The 19,967-nt window shown below is 29.0% G+C and overlaps 1 protein-coding gene across 1 annotated transcript; it reads left to right on the plus strand.

Annotated features, from left to right (window-relative positions):
* Positions 1 to 8,887: 8,887 nt before the first annotated feature.
* LOC112637497 (histone-lysine N-methyltransferase SETMAR-like) lies at positions 8,888 to 9,694 on the plus strand. Its single transcript, XM_025407370.1, has 2 exons — positions 8,888 to 9,151; positions 9,206 to 9,694. The coding sequence occupies exons 1-2, from the start codon at positions 8,888 to 8,890 to the stop codon at positions 9,692 to 9,694; spliced, it is 753 nt and encodes a 250-aa protein (XP_025263155.1).
* Positions 9,695 to 19,967: the final 10,273 nt, after the last annotated feature.

The following is a 19,967-nucleotide window of genomic DNA, read 5'->3' on the forward strand; positions in this document are numbered from 1 at the left end:
TGACCCAACGTGATACATTTTTACCGTTAACTTTCTCTTTTTTAAATGTATAATAACTTGGAATTTCTATATATAAATACTGTTTCGCTTCTTCATCACGTAAGTTTAATGAAAAATAATCTATTAACATAGTAACTTGATCTAAAGCAGAAGTCATTACATCGTCAATGTTTTCATTTTCAATTATAATATTTTGCTCATTAGGAAGATGCACTGATAAACGTGTTATAGCGTGACTTTTATCTTGTAGTTTTTTACTAAGAATACGCCAGCTAGCTTCAACAGGTCCAACATAACAAGCTTCGATGTAATTATGTATCTCATCATGATCAATAACAACACTTTCTGTTGATTCAATAGTTATAGCAGCAACATCATGTCCTTTATAAATATATTTATATAGATATTTAACTGATTTAATACTTGAAACTACTTCAACATTTATATGACTATTAAATATAATTGATAAAGTAGGACAATATGGAACAACATAACGATTATCAACTATATATCCACCAGGACGTTCAAAAGTTGTTCCATTATTTCGTCGACGATAATAAGGATAAGCATCTTCATCCATTTTAGTTTCTTCAAGAAAAGGTTTCGGATAATGTTTTGAACAACGTCCATCTACCAAACACCAATCACCACAAGGTTCATGAATCATATGTTTCATAACTACATCATGTAGAATACGATTCTCACATGGATCAGGAATTTCAGCAGAAATATATTTATCAACAATTTGCGGAGTTGTGATTTTATAATTGTATTTTAAAGTAATTAACATATGAACATGTGGCAAACCGCGTTTTTGAAATTCAATAACATATACAAATGCTGCTATTTCACCAAAAAATTTTTGTTTAACAATTAAATCAATTAAATAATCTTTTTTTATATTAAAAACACGAGCACAAATATCAGGTCTATCCGAAGCTTGTTGACCAGATAAAAGATTTTCTTCAATTTCACGCCATTTTGGATTACAAGTCATAGTAATGAAAAGATCTGGTTTACCAAATTTACTAACTATTGCCATTGCATCTTGATAATTTTGTAACATATTGCGTAGCGATCCAGTAAATGTAGAAGGAAGTACAACCATTTTTCCAATACGCCCATTTAAATTATTAGCCGTAGTTTGTAAATAATCTCTTAAACCTTGATATGTTTCACTACGTAATTCTTTTTGATGATTTTTACAATAATCAATTCTATCTTTTTCCATTTTTACGTAGCTGTCTACAAGCCATTGTTGAAATAAGCGACGTCCTAATAAAAAAAACATTAAATTCATCACGAATAGCTATACGATATTTAATATACTGTCCTCTAGTTATTCGTCTATCACTATTTAATTTTTTTAAATCACGATGCCATCCTTGAGTACCATATGGATAAAATAATGGATATATCCATGGTTCTACATTTGGATCCATAATACTAACTTTTTGTAAAGTTTTAGTATTTTTATTACGTATTGTAACATATGATTCTGGAATTTCTCCATCAGCTGTTGTAGAGAATACAGCAGCAACTTCATTGGTTCTTTGAGTATTATATCGACGTCGATCCATATCTGGTCTTGAAGTAAATACCAATTGTAACTCCGGTAATAATTCACCAGATTCCATTTCTAAACGTCGTTGCTTTTCTAATTCTTCACCCATCATTTGATAAGACTGAGCAAATACATTAAATTTCCGCATTATTTGTTCAAGGTTTTGTACAATTTCAAAATCTATGTATGAATTTTGATTCAGACGATGATTTATTGCTCATTTGAATCTACGATAAAAAGTTGGCCATAAGTAGGATTTTCGTTTTGTGCAGCATATAATGCTTTATTAATTTGATAATAAATCTGTCCTTGTATTTTAAAACAATATGGACCAGGTCGTCTATTTTGAAAGTTAATTAAATTAGCATTAAATGAAGCAAATGAAAATGAACTGTTATAACTACGAATATTTTGAAAAAAATTATTAGATTTTATGTGACTACCATCAAATAAACTACGAATGAATTGAGGAAATTCAGGTAATGGTTGCACATATACTGCACCATGATTACAACAATTATGAAATGAATATCCTCTATTAGAAACTTTTTCAGCTGCAAAGTGTTTTGCATTACAATGAATACAATACACATCCATAGGACCAATATAATATTCAATTACATCAGTAAATGATAGTGTACTAATATTATTCAAACAAGATCGTTTTTTTTGCCGTGATCGATAACGAGTTTGATATTCTACAGATGATTGTAATGTTGATCTAACACTTAAAGGATTTTCTTCATTTTCCCTATCTAATTCTATTACACGATTATCATTTGATGTACCAGCAATACAAATAGTTTGTTGTTTTGACTTTTTTAAAGAATTTTCAATTAATTTCTTATTTTCATGACGACGTCGTTGATTCTCCCTTCTTTTTTCTCGATGTCGTTGTAAAAATTCTTCTTTTTCTTCTAAAGTACGTACAATTTTACGTCTCGTCATTTTATAAGAATTTTCTATATTAATATACTATATAAAATCTTAAAGATATACACGTAATATTATTAATAAATATTAATAAAAAGAAAATAATTTATACAAGAAACTTTTTACTATTGAAATATCTGTTACACTATTTTTATATTATAACTATTAAATAATCTACATACTATTACTATATGAATAAGTTATTATTATTATTATTTATATATTATTTAAATATTATTATTTATAAATTATTATTATTATTATTAGATTAAATTTAATTAAGATAAAAATTAATATTCTCTTTAGGAATGGAATTTGACGAACTATTGTTGGTGTTACAATTGTCATTTACTTTTAGTAATATATATGGATCGATGTCGATACAACGCTCAAAAAATTAATAAAATTGTTGCTGTTTTTTTCACTTATAAATAAATTAACTTACATAAATAAGTTAATTATTATAGTTATTGAACTATAGTTATTGTTAAAATTATTATTTTGTTATCATCATTATCATCATCTTCATTGTCATTATTATCATTATCATTGTTGTTATCATCAATATTATATAATAGTTTATATCATCAGTGTCATCATTTATATATTATTCATATCATCGATTATCATCAATATCATAGAAATTTGTAGAAGTTTAATATTTTTTGTAGAAGTTTAATATCGCTAGTCGAATTTTCAAAGGTTAAATGAAATTGTGTAGTCGACCAAACTAGCCAGAAATATAATTTATTCAATACGACGTTTCGACCATATCGTTGTGGTCCTTATCAAGTATACACTGAAATAGATATATAAGTTGCAAAAAATTATTATTATTTACATCTAATTTTCGGTTTGAACCGTAATACGCACAATTAATTTAGTTTCAACGTGAGATATTTTAAATATACATACAAAATTAGCCGAAGTAGTAGTAATCAGAGTGTCGGCATAGATAATAATCTTGTGCAAGCACAAGTCACATTTGCAAAACTTTATTTTGAAAATTCAATTTTAAGAACAATGAGTCCGTGTGGGACCTCGTCAAAGACTAAACGCGATCATAAGTAAAACGGAACTACATGACCTTTATTATTTTGTCATAAATGTTGTTTAAATTTTCTGTGTCTTTTTGTAAGTTGATTAGGTTATCACATCTCTTTATGAAAAACATCTCAGCAATTTCTCTTTTACGAACATACTTTTCGTTGTGTAGGATGTTCGGTTTTAACCAATCAAAATCATGACCAGATTCTAATCTATGCTTGCTAATTACTGAATGATTAGTTTCATGTAATTTTATGTTGTTACAGTGTTCTTTTATTCGCGTACGTAAATGTCTTTTTGAATACGTCGTATTGAATAAATTATATTTCTGGCTAGTTTGGTCGACTACACAATTTCATTTAACCTATCAATATCATAATTATTATTAATAATAATATCAATACTTTTAAATAATATGATTTATTTATTAATTACATACATAAAAAATAAAATAAATTATAATTATTAATAATATATAATAATTTAATAAATATTAATAATATATATAATAATTAATAATACTACTGTAATAAAATTAAATATTAATTAAATTTTTGTAAATATAATATAATAAAATATATTATAATACAATATAATAAATATAATAAATATAATATAATATATTACATAATACAATATAATAAATATAATATAATATATATAATATAATATATAATACAATAAAATAAATATAATAAATATAATATAATACAATATAATAAATATAATATAATATATAATACAATATAATAAATATATACAATATAATAAATATAATAAATATAATATAATAAAATATATTATAATACAATAAAATTAAAATATAATTAAATATAATATATTAATTGTAAATAAATTAAAATAACTTATAATATAAAAAGTTTTCTCAAATAATTTTCTCTCTTCACTCTTCTTTTCTTCTTTTTCTACTATTTATTATCAATGTCAATTTTATAACTTTCTCGCCTTTCCTGAAACAAAAGAAATAAATAATAATTTACATTTATTTAAAAAAATAATATATAAGAAATTATACAAATAATACATACATACATACATACGTATAATTTATGCATATATATATATATATATGCAGAGTGAGTTTTTTTATCTTAAGATATCGAAATATCTCGTAAAAGCTAAAAGATACGAAAAAATGTTTCAGACAAAAATTGTAATTCAATGTGTTTCAAGGGAGACATAAAATGATGTCATTCGTTTGACCTTGAAGAGTCACCTAAAAATTATGTGAAGATCATCTCCAATCTTTTAAATAAGACATCCTGTATGTTTTTGCATATTCTCGTAGCTCATCTAGAGAGCTTTCCAAAACACTATAATTAAGTTAGTTTTCATTAAGTACTTTCCGAATTATGAGACTTGAAGTTATTTATTAATTTTACATAAACCGTAAAATATTTTGTAAAATATTAATTTTTTCATTATCTTATCTTAATTCTCTTATGTACATACAAAATAATGAGAGGAATCAATTGGTGTACAGGAAACACAATTGTTTCGAAAACAAAATGCAATTTGCAATTAACAATTACATTTTTTTTCGAAGCAATTATATGTTTTTCTTACACCAATTAATTCCTCACATTATTTTGTACATAAAAGTATTAAAATAAGATAATCGAAAAATAAATACTGTACAAGATATTTTACAATTTATATAAAATTAAGAAAATGATTTTATGCCTCAGAAAGTACTTAATAAAAACTAATTTAATTATAGTGTTTTGGAAAACTCTCGAAATGAGCTACAAAAATATACAAAATATACAGGATGTCTTATTTAAAAAATTGGAGGTGACTTTCACGTAACTTTCAGGTGACTCCTCAAGGTCAAACTAATAACACTACCTTATGTTCCTCTTAAAACCATATAACTTTTGTTTGAAACATTTTTTTCGTATCTTTTAGACTTTACGAGAGAGATATTTCGATGTCTCAAGATAAAAAACTCACCCTATATATAAATTATATATATATATATATATATATATATATATATATATATATATGTATACATTTAAATTGTATTATATTAATATATAATTTTATATAAAAATAGTGTTATAGATTTTATTATTAATATCATATTAATAAAATCTTAATCATAAATTTTTTCTTGTAACGTAAACTTAGAAAAAATTAACACATATTCAATATTTATATCAATAAAATTTTTTACTATTCACGAGTTCATGCTAGAGAAAAAAATTTATGATTGAACTCTAAGTAAGGAAAAGATCATACCACTTGTATCATGTTTATATTTACAATTATATTTACAACGTATATAGAATATAAGCTATATTGTAGTGTATTTAATTATGCATATATATATATATATATATATATATATATATATACTCATATATGTATATATATAATTAAATATATATATATATATATATATTATAATATATATTATATTATTTTTATTTATAGTTAAATTACATTAATAATTTTAAACTTTCTCTCCTTGCATTATTATATATATATATATATATATATATATATATATATATATATATATACTTCTTAATCAGTTAATGTGCAAGATTTTTCATTAAATTTTTATTAAAATAATAAATAATAAATACTTCATAAATATTTTCTACTATAATTCTTGCTATTTTCAGCTAAATTATTTATAAATATATATGTATTATCTTTAATTATACTTTATCTTATATATACAGAGTGTCCTATTTAACTTGACACTTCGAAATATCTCGTAAAATCTAAAAAATACGAAAAAATGTTTCAGACAAAAGTTGTATGATTCTAAGGGAGACATAAGATGGTGTCATTAGTTTGAGCTTGAAGAGTCACCTGAAGGTCACATGAAGGTCACCACCAACTTTTTAAATGGGACACCCTATATGCTTTTGCATATTCTTGTTGCTTATCTCGAGAGCCTTCCAAAACACTATAATTAAGTACCTTTTCGTTAAATACTTCTTGAGTTATAAGGCTTGAAATTATTTCTTAATTTTACATAAACCATAAAATATCTAGTAAAATATTCATTTTTTGATTATCTTACTTTAATCCTTTTATATACAAAATAATGAGAGGAATCAATTGGTATAAAGAAAACATACAGTTGTTTATAAAAAAAATATAGAATTGTTAATTGCAAATTACATATTATTTCTTAGTAACAACTATGTGTTTTCTTTACACCAATTGAATCCTCTCATTATTTTATGCATAAAAGTATTAAGGTAAAATAATCGAAAAATGAATATTTTACAAGATATTTTATGGTTTATGTAAAATTAAGAAATGATTTCAAGCCTTATAACTCAAGAAGTATTTAACGAAAAGGTACGTAATTATAGTGTTTTGGAAAGCTCTCGAGATAAGCTACAAGAATATGCAAAAGCATATAAGGTATCCCATTTAAAAAGTTGGTGGTGACCTTCATGTGACCTTCATGTGACTCTTCAAGCTCAAACTAATGACACCATCTTATGTCCCCTTTAAAACCATACAACTTCTGTCTGAAACATTTTTTCGTATCTTTTAGATTTTACGAAATATTTCGATGTGTCAAGTTAAATGGGACACCCTGTATACAATAATAATTATTTAAGAATATACTTACTATAATGTAAATAGAGTTCAACATTATTAATCTAAATATTGCAAGAAAAATTGCTAATAAAAAAAGTTTGTATAAAGAAGTGATTATACATTTTCTGGATTATTATTGTTTTGTGCAAGATAATTAGTATAATATGTAAAACTTTAAAAATAACTTGATCCTTTGAAAACTAAAGAATTATATATAGGAAATATTTATAAAACATACATGGTTTGTTTTATTGATAGAAATTTATGAATATATTTAACAAATTTTGAATATTTTTTTAAATATTTTTTGAATATAACCTATATGCAATTCTTATTACTGTTTTTCAATAAACTAAATTATTTAAAAAAAATATATGTATTACATATATAAGTTATCTTCTATTAATATTCTAAAATTCTTGTATTAATATTCTTAATATTCTAAAAAATGTATAGGCACTTCTTTACACAAGCTTCTTTATAAACAAACACTTCTTACAATATTTAAATTAAATTAATAAATAATAAACTTAAATCTATCTACAATAGTACATTATTATGGTATATATAAGATAAAGTGTAATACATGTATTTTTATAAATAACATATTGTAGTGATTTAAGAATATACGTACTAACTTAAATAGAATTCAACATTATGTATTAATCAAATTTAAATATTACAGGAAGAGTTTACTTATACAAAAACTTATATTAAGGAATAGCTATATATTTCCTAGATAACAAGCTTGTTGTACAAGCTTCTTTATAAGCAAACTCTTCCAGCAATATTGAAATTAGATTAGTAATAATAAATGCTATTCGCATTAGTACATACTCTTAAATCATTACTATGCATAATATATAAGATTTCCTAGATAACAAGCCTGTTGTACAAACTTCTTTATAAGCAAAGTCTTCTAGTAATATTGAAATTAGATTAGTAATAATGAATGCTATTCGCATTAGTACATATATTCTTAAATCATTATTACGCATAGTATATAAGATAATGTAGAACATATAATGCATATTTACAAATAACTTCCATATATTATCTTGCATATGTATTAATGTTTTATTAAGAGCACATACAATAATGCAAAGAGGATTTAAAATTAATTGAAATTATATTAGTAATAATGAATGCTATTCGCATTAGTACATATACTCTTAAATCATTACTACGCATAGTATATAAGATTTCCTAGATAACAAGCTTCTTTATAAGCAAACTCTTCCAGCAATATTGAAATTAGATTAATAATAATGAATGTTATTCGCATTAGTACATATACTCTTAAACCATTACTGCGCATAATATATAAGATAACATAGAACATATTGGGTTGGGGAAAAAGTTTCTTCGTATTTTCCGGCAGATGGAATTAGAATCGCATAACCTTGATAATATTAATCGGATCTGTCAATACTTTGTGTGCGTTTGAAAGGTGACATATCATAAAGAAAAAGTAGCAAAAAAGTAGTGATATTTATCTATTCAGTTAAAAGTTATTGCATCTTGAAAATGAGTGAAGAGAAAGAAGAAATTCGATACATTTTAAAATTTTATTTTAAAAAAGGGAAGAATGCAACTCAGGCAGCTAAAAAAATTTGTGATGTTTATGGACATGATGCTGTATCAATACGTGTTGCACAAATCTGGTTCAAGCGTTTTCAATCTGGAAATTTTAACGTCAAAGATACACCTCGCTCTGGTCGACCGATCACTGAAAAAGTCGATGAAATTATGGAAATAATTGAACAAGACCGGCATATTAGCAGTCACGAAATCGGTAAGCAACTGAACATCGACCACAAAACAGTTTTAAACCATTTGCAGAAAGCTGGATACAAAAAAAAGCTCGATGTTTGGGTGCCACATGATTTAACAGTCAAAAATTTAATGGATCGATTTTCTATCTGCGAATCATTGTTAAAACGAAACGACATCGAACCATTTTTGAAACGGCTCATAATAGGCGATGAAAAATGGATCACGTATGACAATAATGTATGAAAAAGATCGTGGACAAAGCGAAATGAAGTTCCGCAAACTGTGGCAAAGCCAAAATTGACGCCAAGAAAAGTGATGCTGAGTGTGTGGTGGAATTACAAAGGAATCGTTCACTACGAGCTGCTGCCGTCCGGTCAAACAATTGATTCTAACCTTTACTGTCAACAACTGGAAAGATTACGCCAGGCAATTGAGAAAACGCGACCAGAATTGATCAATAGGAAAGGCGTCGTCTTTCATCACGACAACGCGAGACCTCATGTATCTATAGCGACTCGTCAAAAATTAAGAGAACTTGGCTGGGAAGTTTTGATGCACCCACCTTATAGTCCTGACCTTGCACCATCAGACTACCATTTATTTCGATCTCTACAGAACTCTCTTAATGGTACGAAGTTGGCTTCAAGAGAGGCCTGTGAAAATCACTTGTCACAGTTTTTCGCCCAGAAATCACACAAGTTCTACAGTGACGGGATTATGGTTTTACCTCAAAGATGGCAAAAGGTGGTCGAACAAAACGGCACATATTTAATTTCATAAGCTTCATTTCAAATATGAATAAAATTTGTTTCATTTTTGCAATAAAATACGAAGAAACTTTCTCCCCAACCCAATATAATACATATCTACAAATAGCTTCCATATATTATCTTGCATATATATTAATGTTTTATTAAGAGCAAATACAGTAATGCAGAGAGGATTTAAAATTATTAGTGTAATTTCACTACAAACAAAAATAATTATAATTATAATTATTACATTATTTTACATATTAACATATATGTGTACATATGTATATGTAATGTATATATATTATATATATGTATGTATATGTACATACATATATATACAATATAGTTTATATATTTTATACATATTGTAAATATAATTATCAATATAAATATGTACAAGTAATATGACCTTTTCCGGATCAAAGTTTTTCATACTTTCTTTTAAAAAACAACATTTATACACATATTTACATACCTTCTTTATTCGATTTTTCTTCTTTCTCTCTTTCTCTTTTTTCTTCTTTACTTCTTTTTACTTCTTTCTTAACACACTACTATGTAATACGAAAGAGTAACAAATAGATTATGGATGACGAAGCGCTCGAGCGCTACGCTACCTAACTTAACCTAACCGCGAATATATCGGAACGCACCATCCTATCAGCATCGCAGAAAAGGAGGCTTCAACATTTCGATATATTCGAGTTATCGACTTAACATGCACTTTTTAAGATAGGATACAACATCATATTGTAGTTGCACAGTTATAACACTAACATGAGTTGCGCAGACACAAAAATGCATCAATTCCTGTGTAAAATCCTATAAATGAAAAAATCTTGCAAATGAAAAAGATTGATTAATAAATTGACTTATTAAATTTAAATTTATATTATTTATGTTACGTACTTTTTATTATATTTTATGAAATTATAACAAAAATATTCATTACTAATTACAATATGTTTTATTATATATATATATCCAAGGATGTGCCCTACATTGTCAAAGTACTTAGGGCCTCCGCACAAGCTGTTTCGTAACGCATTACGTTATGTTAAGTATTAATTCGGTACTTAAACTTCAGTCAACGCACAGAGAAAATCGTAACGTAGAGACAGTGAATGGTTACTGTTTTTAGGTTACGACTTTCTCTGTGCGTTGACCGAAGTTTAAATTTACGTACGGAATTAAGATCTACGCTCAATACTTAACGTAATGTAATGCGTTACGAAACAGCTTGTGCGGAGGCCCTTAAGCTCTTTCACTCAACGAATGCTTACTCATGTCCTTTGTAAGAACTAAAAATTTGGTAAAAATCTTACAAATCTGTTTAACACGATAAATATGATAATGACATAAAAAGATAATAAAATACGCGAAGTTAAAATATGTGATATATGTGCAGTAGGTAATGTAGAAAAATAGCTCTGTTAGAATATTTTTTACTCCCGACTGCTGCCAACCTACGGTTGGTAAAAAGACGGAGGGAGTATACGTTTCACCGAGCTCTAATCGGTTATAACGGCTTTTCTCGATAACAATAACATAGTTCGGTGTCATCTTTTGCACATCAGTTTTTTATTATTATATTTATTTTTTAAATGACTTTTGGTTTTATCATCGACATATAAACTGGGGGTCGATCATGAATCTTTTCACCTAATGTAAATTCGTAAAAAATGAAAAGTTTCATTGACGAATTCAATATTTGACAAATATTTTGTCCCCTTGGACTGAGCATTGCAATAAGCAAACGCGCACTCGCTGTAGAAAGAGAGGTACTACATAGGAGGTCTATTTTGTCTCTCTTGCTAGCATCTCATTGGTAATTTTTATCGTTTAATCGAAAAATCTACCAATGAAATGTTAACAAGAGAGACAAAATAGGCCTCCTATGTAATATCTCTATTTCTATAGCGAGTGCGCGTTTGCTTATCGCAATGCTCAGTCCAGTTTATATGTCGATGGGTTTTACATATAACATGTTTTCCTTAAACAATTAATAATTCTATTACACTCGATTTTATAAATACTTATTTTTAAGTAAACGGTACCATAACATATATAAGATTTTAAGGATTAAAAGTACGGTGCAATTATTAATAAAATTATTTAACAATGAAACATCATTTAGCCATCAACTGGTAATTGAGTTTTAAAACAAGTTTAGGAAGTAAAACATGATCAAAAATCAAAAATAAAATTCATATAAGGAACACGCGGGAGAACGCATCTGAACGCATGTGGATGTATCTGTATACGTCTAGACAGGTCTGGACACATCCGGCCACGCATGATAATGGATCAATATATTGTGCTATCATATAGATCAGTATATGTGAAAAACATAAATATACAGGGCGTTTTTCTACATTGCCTACTGTAAGCGCGATATCCTAACTTTATACAGGGTGTCCCGAATTTAAATGTCATAACTTCGGGAGCGTGTAGGGGATCAATAAACTAAAAGAAAAAGTGGTATAGAGATATGCTCGTTTTTGCTTTGTTTTGGAGAAAATCGCAAAAAACATAAAACGTAGTTTTTATTTCTGTACTTATTTACTACTTTTTAATTCATATTTATTTTTTTTATTTTTTTATATTTTTTTAATTTTTTTTTTATGAATTAAAAAGTAATAAATAAGTACAGAAATAAAAACTACGTTTTATGTTTTTTGCGATTTTCTCCAAAACGAAGCAAAAACGAGCATATCTCTATACCACTTTTTCTTTTAGTTTATCGATCCCCTACACGCTCCCGAAGTTATGACATTTAAATTCAGGACACCTGTATATATCACTGAAGGTACTTTCCGATTCACGCATGATGCGCATAAAGCAACAAAAAATCTGTAGGTTGCATTAGGGCCTCCGCACAAGACGTCTCGTAATGCATTATTATAGATTTTATGTCATTTCATGTGCATCATGCATAAATCGAAAAATAGGATAAGGCCTATCGCACACGACTGCTTAGTTACATATGCATAAGGCCATATGGACCAATGAACATCGAGTATTATGTTATGTAAATCAATATGGTTTAATACTGGATGCTCATTGGTCCATACGATTTTATGCTATGCATATGCAACTATGCAATTTCGTGTGCGATGGCCCTAAAGCCGGTATTACATTTGTCGTACGTCAAATTTTTTAAGCATATTAATTGGCTACGGGATAGTAATTTTTTGAATTTTTAAAAACTTTCTATTCTGCAGCCAATCAATATATTCAAAAAATTTGTCGTACGACAAATGTAATATTAGCCTAACTCTGTGATGAAATATATGTCACATTAACGTGAAATACTATTAATAGATAAAGCATCGTCGCAAGCATGGGGCAGAAAAAGCTGCTTTGCAATTTTGAAAATTGTGAATCATATTTTTTTGGCGTGTGCTCTTAATATTGGCTGAATTTAAAAAAGAGCATACGCCAATCAGATTCACGAATTTTATAATAGTTGCAGAGCAGCTTTTTCTGTTGAATGCAGCCTATGGATCAATTTTCACATGATGTGCACACAGTCCAGATTTGTAACGACTTTATCTATTATTGGTATTTTGCGTTAATGTTACATATTTTATCACAGAGTCAATGAATCATACGCAAACTTGAGATATCTATTATGCATGCAATAGGCAATTGTAGGGTTTATTTTTTATTTTTTTAATAAATGTTCACCGGCAATTTTTTGCACTAACTTAACATTTATTTGAACGACAACATTGACTTCTCTTTAACACAGTACAAATAATACTCAAATACTCGATACATTCTACCTTCGCGAACGTTCTTTGGCATTCCTTCGCCAAAACGTATGCACAGTCCTCGACAATACTTCGCTAACTGCTTGCTCCAACTTCCAAAATCAAGTCTTTTCGCTTATCGCAACAGATGATGCTGAGCTATCATAGGGATAGCGTAAGGCACACATTCCTTAAACTATGTATATATATATATATATTATACTTTTAGGCGCTTACAGATTCGGCCATTCTGACCCTTTAGTTCGTCCTCGAACTATTACGATTATATACTAAATAAACAATAAAAAAAATATCTTATTCTGTGGAGACTTCACGTATTATCACACATTACATTACATATATATATTTTTCTTATAGTATTCCAATTTATTTATTCAAAAGCTAAATTTTATCTTTACTAGTGGAATAATTTTCGTTTATTTTAATCCAAGGTTTAATTTTATCGGATGAAAGAATAGTGTTAAATGGTTTTTGAGTTAGATTATATCCTGGAATGTCTGTCACTACGAATCTATTTTTCTTAAGTACAGCTTTGATTTGATATGGTCCTTTATATTTCGGCAATAATTTTTGATTGGTACCGGTTTTAGGCTGTAAAATTTTGACAAGTACCAGATCTCCTTCTTTATACCGTGTAGGTTTCTTATGCTTTTTATCGTATTTTATTTTATTATATTCTTGAACGGCGCGATTCACGATTTGAGCTGAATCTCGTAATTCTGTTCTTTCTTGCTCGATATCTAGATCGATTTGCGCCAGATGATCAATTAGTTTTCTTAATTCGTTATCGGAATTTTGACGCTGATCATATCCTAACAATATTTTACTCGGCGTGGTATTAATCGACTTATGCAAAGTATTGTTAATTACAAATTGAACATTGCCTAGTACATTTTTCCAATCTGCAATATTATCGCTTATTTTCGATAAGGTCGACTTTAAGAAACGATTTACTCTTTCAACTTGACCATTAGCCCAAGGTGAAGCGACTGCAGTCATTACATGCTTTATTTTTCTTTCCTTTAAAAATTGAGCAAAATTTCTTGAAGAAAAAGCTGTTCCACGATCACTAATTATTCGTTCAGGAAGTCCAAATAAATCAAAAAGAATATTTAAATATTTTATGACTTCATCAGTTGTAGTAGATTTAGTGGAAAAAAGCCAAGTAAATTTTGTAAAAGCATCCACGATAACTAAAATATATTTATAGCCGTCTGTTGTAATTTCTAATGGTCCAAAATGGTCAATATGTAGCGTGTGAAGGGGTAAAGCTATTTTTTCAAAAATTTCTAATTCGCCTTCGGGTTTTCCCCCAATTAAAGAAAAACTTAAGCATTTTACACAGTTTTCTATATATTGTTTTACGCGTAATTTAAGACATGGGAACCAGTAGTGACTCAGAAGACCGTGTACAGTTTTATCTATGCCAACATGTCCCGTTTCGTCGTGATAAATCCGTATTATACTATTAATCATATTCTCAGGAACAACAAATAAGTTTTTATCCGCGTATTTACGAAAGACGAGACCTTCTATAAGTACAAAGTATTTATGATCTCTGGTTTCCAAGTCTTCTGCTAATTCTTTAATTTTTGGATCAGCTAATTGCTTATACATTAATTCATCTTCTACTGTAATTAAATTTACATTCATAACGCAACGACTAAGACAATCTACGTGAGCCATTTTACCTGATGCTCTGTGTATTAACTTAAATTTATAATTTTGGAGAATTAAACTCCATCGCGCTATTCTTAATTAATATTAATTTTTTTCATTGCTAATACCAATGAATTACAATCCGTGATAATTTTAAAGTTTATATCTTGTAAATAAACGTGAAAACGTTCGACTGCTTTAACAATAGCTAACGTTTCTAATTCGTAACTATGGTAATTTTTTTCGGCGTTACTAGTCGCGCGGCTAAAATAAGCTATGGGCGCCATACAATTATTTGATTTGTTTTTGTAACAATATTGCGCCAAAACCGTGACTACTCGCATCCGTGTGTAATTCTGTTTCGGCTGATGGATTATATATACATAACACTGATGGTGTAGTCAATTCGGCTTTCAAATGTTCAAATGTTTGTACGCATTGATCATCAAATGTAAATTTAGTATTCTTTTTAACTAAAGCTTGTAGACAACTAATTTTAAAAGCGTAATCTTTAATGAATCTTCGAAAATAATTTGTTAAGCCTAGAAAACTTTGTAATTCTCTTACATTTCGTGGTTGTGGAAAGTCGATGATAGCTTGTATATGGCGTTTACACATGGTAATGCCGTTTGCCGTAATTAGATAACCTAGATATTCAATTTCCTTTTTTAAAAATGTACACTTTGATAAATTCAGTTCTAAGCCATATTTCTTTAAATAGATTAGCACTTCTTTTAAGATTTTTAAATTTTCGTCAATAGTAATCGTAGGTATTAATATATCGTCTATATATATCAAGATTTTATTTGCGCGCAATAGCGGATCAAAAACTTGCAAGATTCTCTTTTGAAATTCGGCCGGAGCCTCAGAATAACCGAATGGCGTTTTAAGAAATTTATATTGCCCAGAAGGAGTTGCAAAAGCAAAATATTTAGTATGTTCCGGATGAATTGCAATTTGATGGAAACCATCTTTTAAATCTAATTTAGTAAAAATCCGTGTATCTCTTAATTTATTTAAATGATCTTCTATTATAGGAAAAGGATATTTTTGTGGATAAATCCTTTGATTAAGCGGTCTCAAATCTACACACATTCTTTTTTTTCCGTTTCTGCGCGTTACCAAAATAACTCGAGCACAATACGGTGAAATACTAGGTCGAATAATATTTCGATCCAATAAATCGTCTGTAATTTTTTGAAGCTCATTTTTCTCTACAATAGACATTCGCCTCGGAGCATATCTGAACAAAGACTTATCTTTTAAATATACTTGGACGCAATAATTATCATTTACTTTTTCAATCTCTAAATTTTCTACATCAGCAAATGTATTTAATAAGTCACACCGATTCTGAAAGTTTAAATCTTTATCTAAACTTTCAATTATTGGATCATATATCTCATTTGTTTCGACTACATTTATAGTTAAAAGATCATGAGCTATTTCTTCACAATCAGCAACTTTTTCAAAAGTATATTCATCTTGAAAAAATATAAATCTTAAATTTGCATTATTAATAAATTCACGACCGATAATAATATCATAACGCATTGTTTTATCATTCACAACCAGGAAAGTAATATCGAACCATGAATCATTTAAATTTTCTAAAATAATTTGATCATATATCTTTCCATACACTAATAACGGAGATTCATTAATTCCTTTGTAACTATTTCCTTTTCTAACGTTAAATAAGTCTCTATTATCAAAGAATTTTTCATGTATCGACTTTTTAATTAAATTGACTGGACTACCAGTATCTACCAAGGCAGGGATTGCTACATTTTTATTATGTAATCTACGAATCATAGTACATAGCCTTGTTTCGCTGTTTGTACCGATCTGCAATACGCTGTCCGATAGAGATGTGATTTCCGTGGACGAAGTTGACGGCGGCGACGCATCCTTCTCCACATGATTCAAAGACGTGCTGCGATTGGCTTCCTTCTTAGGACAGGTGTTGCTTAGATGACCCGTTTGACCGCACTTAAAACACGTTGCTTTTGCGATTCGGCAGTCCTTGGATAAGTGTCCGGGTTTCTTGCACGTAAAACAAGTCTTCTCGGTTGATGATGTAGTCTCTCCCGTTTTTTTCATTGGGTGTTTAGATTCTCCCTTTCGTACAATTATGCTATCTTCTGTAATTTTGCGCACGTGTTCAATAAAGTCAGGCACGTCAATCCAAGTATTCAGCACCATTCTTCGAAGATTAAAATCTTTCACTCCGTCCGCTAAGAGTTCTATTTTTTCCTTTTCAGAGAGCTTTAGGGACTGCATTAAATTTAATTTTGCTTCCGCGTAATCAATAAATTTTTCTGTGTGGGATTTCCAAAAGCGAGTGCTAATTCGTGCCAAAGTTGCGGTGTAAGATTCTTTCCTTTCAAAATATCGTCTCACCTGGAATTTAAATTCCTCCCAAGTAGATACAGATTCGAGTGGTTGACGATTATACCAATTTAGAGCACGCTCTTTTAGTTGACTTATAGCAGCCAAAAGCAAAACATCACTACCGAAATGATATGTCTGTGCGATATTTGCAATTCTTTCAAGCCATCGAATAACATTTTCATCTTCTTTTCCCGAAAAAGTAGGGATCAGTTTTTCAGCACACTTTACACGCTGCCAAATGTTAGACGAATTTCCATTTGCTTCACGCGTATCACACGTATTTTGATGAGGCACATTAGCAGATGAAGAGGAAAAGGCTTGTTGCAACGCTTGTACAACCGACTCCACAATAAATTGAATATCAGGTAAAGAGCTGATATTTGTCGGATTTTGTGTTCTCACACCTGATGACAAACCCGCTGTATGTAACATACAGGGTGGCTGGAGTATTGACATCTCCGGTTTTTCTACGTGTGGTTCACTGCCTGATGATATAGTAGATGGATCCCTGTTAGGTTCATGAGTGCTTTCTGTAGATGACTGTCCATGCGATTGTTCCGACCATCCTTCTCGTTCATAATAATTTATGAGAGATTCAAAAATATTAGAACGTGTTCCTTTTGTATCAATTTTTAAACGTGCTGCAAGAGCTCTCAAATCGTTTATCGATAATGATTCCAATTTTTCTCGATTCATGTTGAACGTTCACAGATGGCACCAATAAATAAGTTTCGCGAGTGAAAGTATCGATAATTATGGTAATCCCTTGTTATCTTCAGAACTTGACAAGACGTCAATACCCGAAAAGGATAGTGATATGGAATCAATATCACTCTCGAAATAGAGATGGCTCTCCAAAATTTTCGCCTACCGGTAAGATGGCTGAGTCAGCTATTTCGGAGCAAGATCTAGAATGTTCTATAAGACGCACTTCCGGTTCGAGAACTTTCTCTGATGACACGTGCTCACTTTACTTTTCTTTTCGATGTTCTCGATATGACCAATTAATATGTACCGTAAAGGCAATTTGATGCGGTTATTACACGCAAACTATTCACAAAGAAAAAAAAACCTCAGTCTGGAGTTACTTCTTAGCAACGTTTAACATAGGTGAATCCCGCTTCTGAGAGAAAAAGAGTCTTAACTGTAAGGTTTATTTTTTATTTTTTTAATAAATGTTCACCGGCAATTTTTTGCACTAACTTAACATTTATTTGAACGACAACATTGACTTCTCTTTAACACAGTACAAATAATACTCAAATACTCGATACATTCTACCTTCGCGAACGTTCTCTGGCATTCCTTCGCCAAAACGTATGCACAGTCCTCGACAATACTTCGCTAACTGCTTGCTCCAACTTCCAAAATCAAGTCTTTTCGCTTATCGCAACAGATGGTGCTGAGCTATCATAGGGATAGCGTAAGGCACACATTCCTTAAACTATGTATATATATATATATATATATACAGGGTCTACCAAAAGTGTGGAAACCCCTAAATATCTCGGAAAATATACGTTTTACAGAAAAGTGTTTCCAACAAAAGTTGTAGGGTTTAAGAAGATCTATATACTGATTCTATCAGTTTGACCTTGGATGGCGTCGTCAAGGTCAGGTCAAGGTCACATTGACTTTTTTAAATGACACCCCCTACATTTGATTGCATATTCTTATAGCTTAATTCAAGAGCTTTCCAAAACACTATAATAATGTTCATTTTTATTAAGTACTTTGCGAGTTATGAGGGTTGAAATAATTTCTTAATTTTACATAAACCATAAAATATCTAGTAAACCATTCATTTTTCGATTATCTTACCTTCATACTTTTATGTACAAAATAATGAAAGGAATCAATTGGTGTAAAGAAAACATACAGTTGTTTTTAAGAAAAAATATGGAATTGTTAATTGCAAATTACATATTTTTTCTTAGAAACAACTATGTGTTTTCTTTATACCAATTGATTCCTCTCATTAATTTGTACATAAAAGTATGAAGGTAAGATAATCGAAAAATGAATGGTTTACTAGATATTTTATGGTTTATGTAAAATTAAGAAATTATTTCAACCCTCATAACTCGCAAAGTACTTAATAAAAATGAACATTATTATAGTGTTTTGGAAAGCTCTTGAATTAAGCTATAAGAATATGCAATCAAATGTAGGGGGTGTCATTTAAAAAAGTCAATGTGACCTTGACCTGACCTTGACGACGCCATCCAAGGTCAAACTGATAGAATCAGTATATAGATCTTCTTAAACCCTACAACTTTTGTTGGAAACACTTTTCTGTAAAACGTATATTTTCCGAGATATTTAGGGGTTTCCACACTTTTGGTAGACCCTGTATATATATATATATATATATATATATATTATACTTTTAGGCGCTTACACAATGTAGAAAAATTCTCTATTAATTTGTATGTTTATATTTTTTACGTACAATATACTAATCCATCG

Source organism: Camponotus floridanus, unplaced genomic scaffold, assembly GCF_003227725.1.
Source record: "Camponotus floridanus strain SB8 unplaced genomic scaffold, Cflo_v7.5 scaffold170, whole genome shotgun sequence".
NCBI lineage: Eukaryota > Metazoa > Arthropoda > Insecta > Hymenoptera > Formicidae > Camponotus > Camponotus floridanus.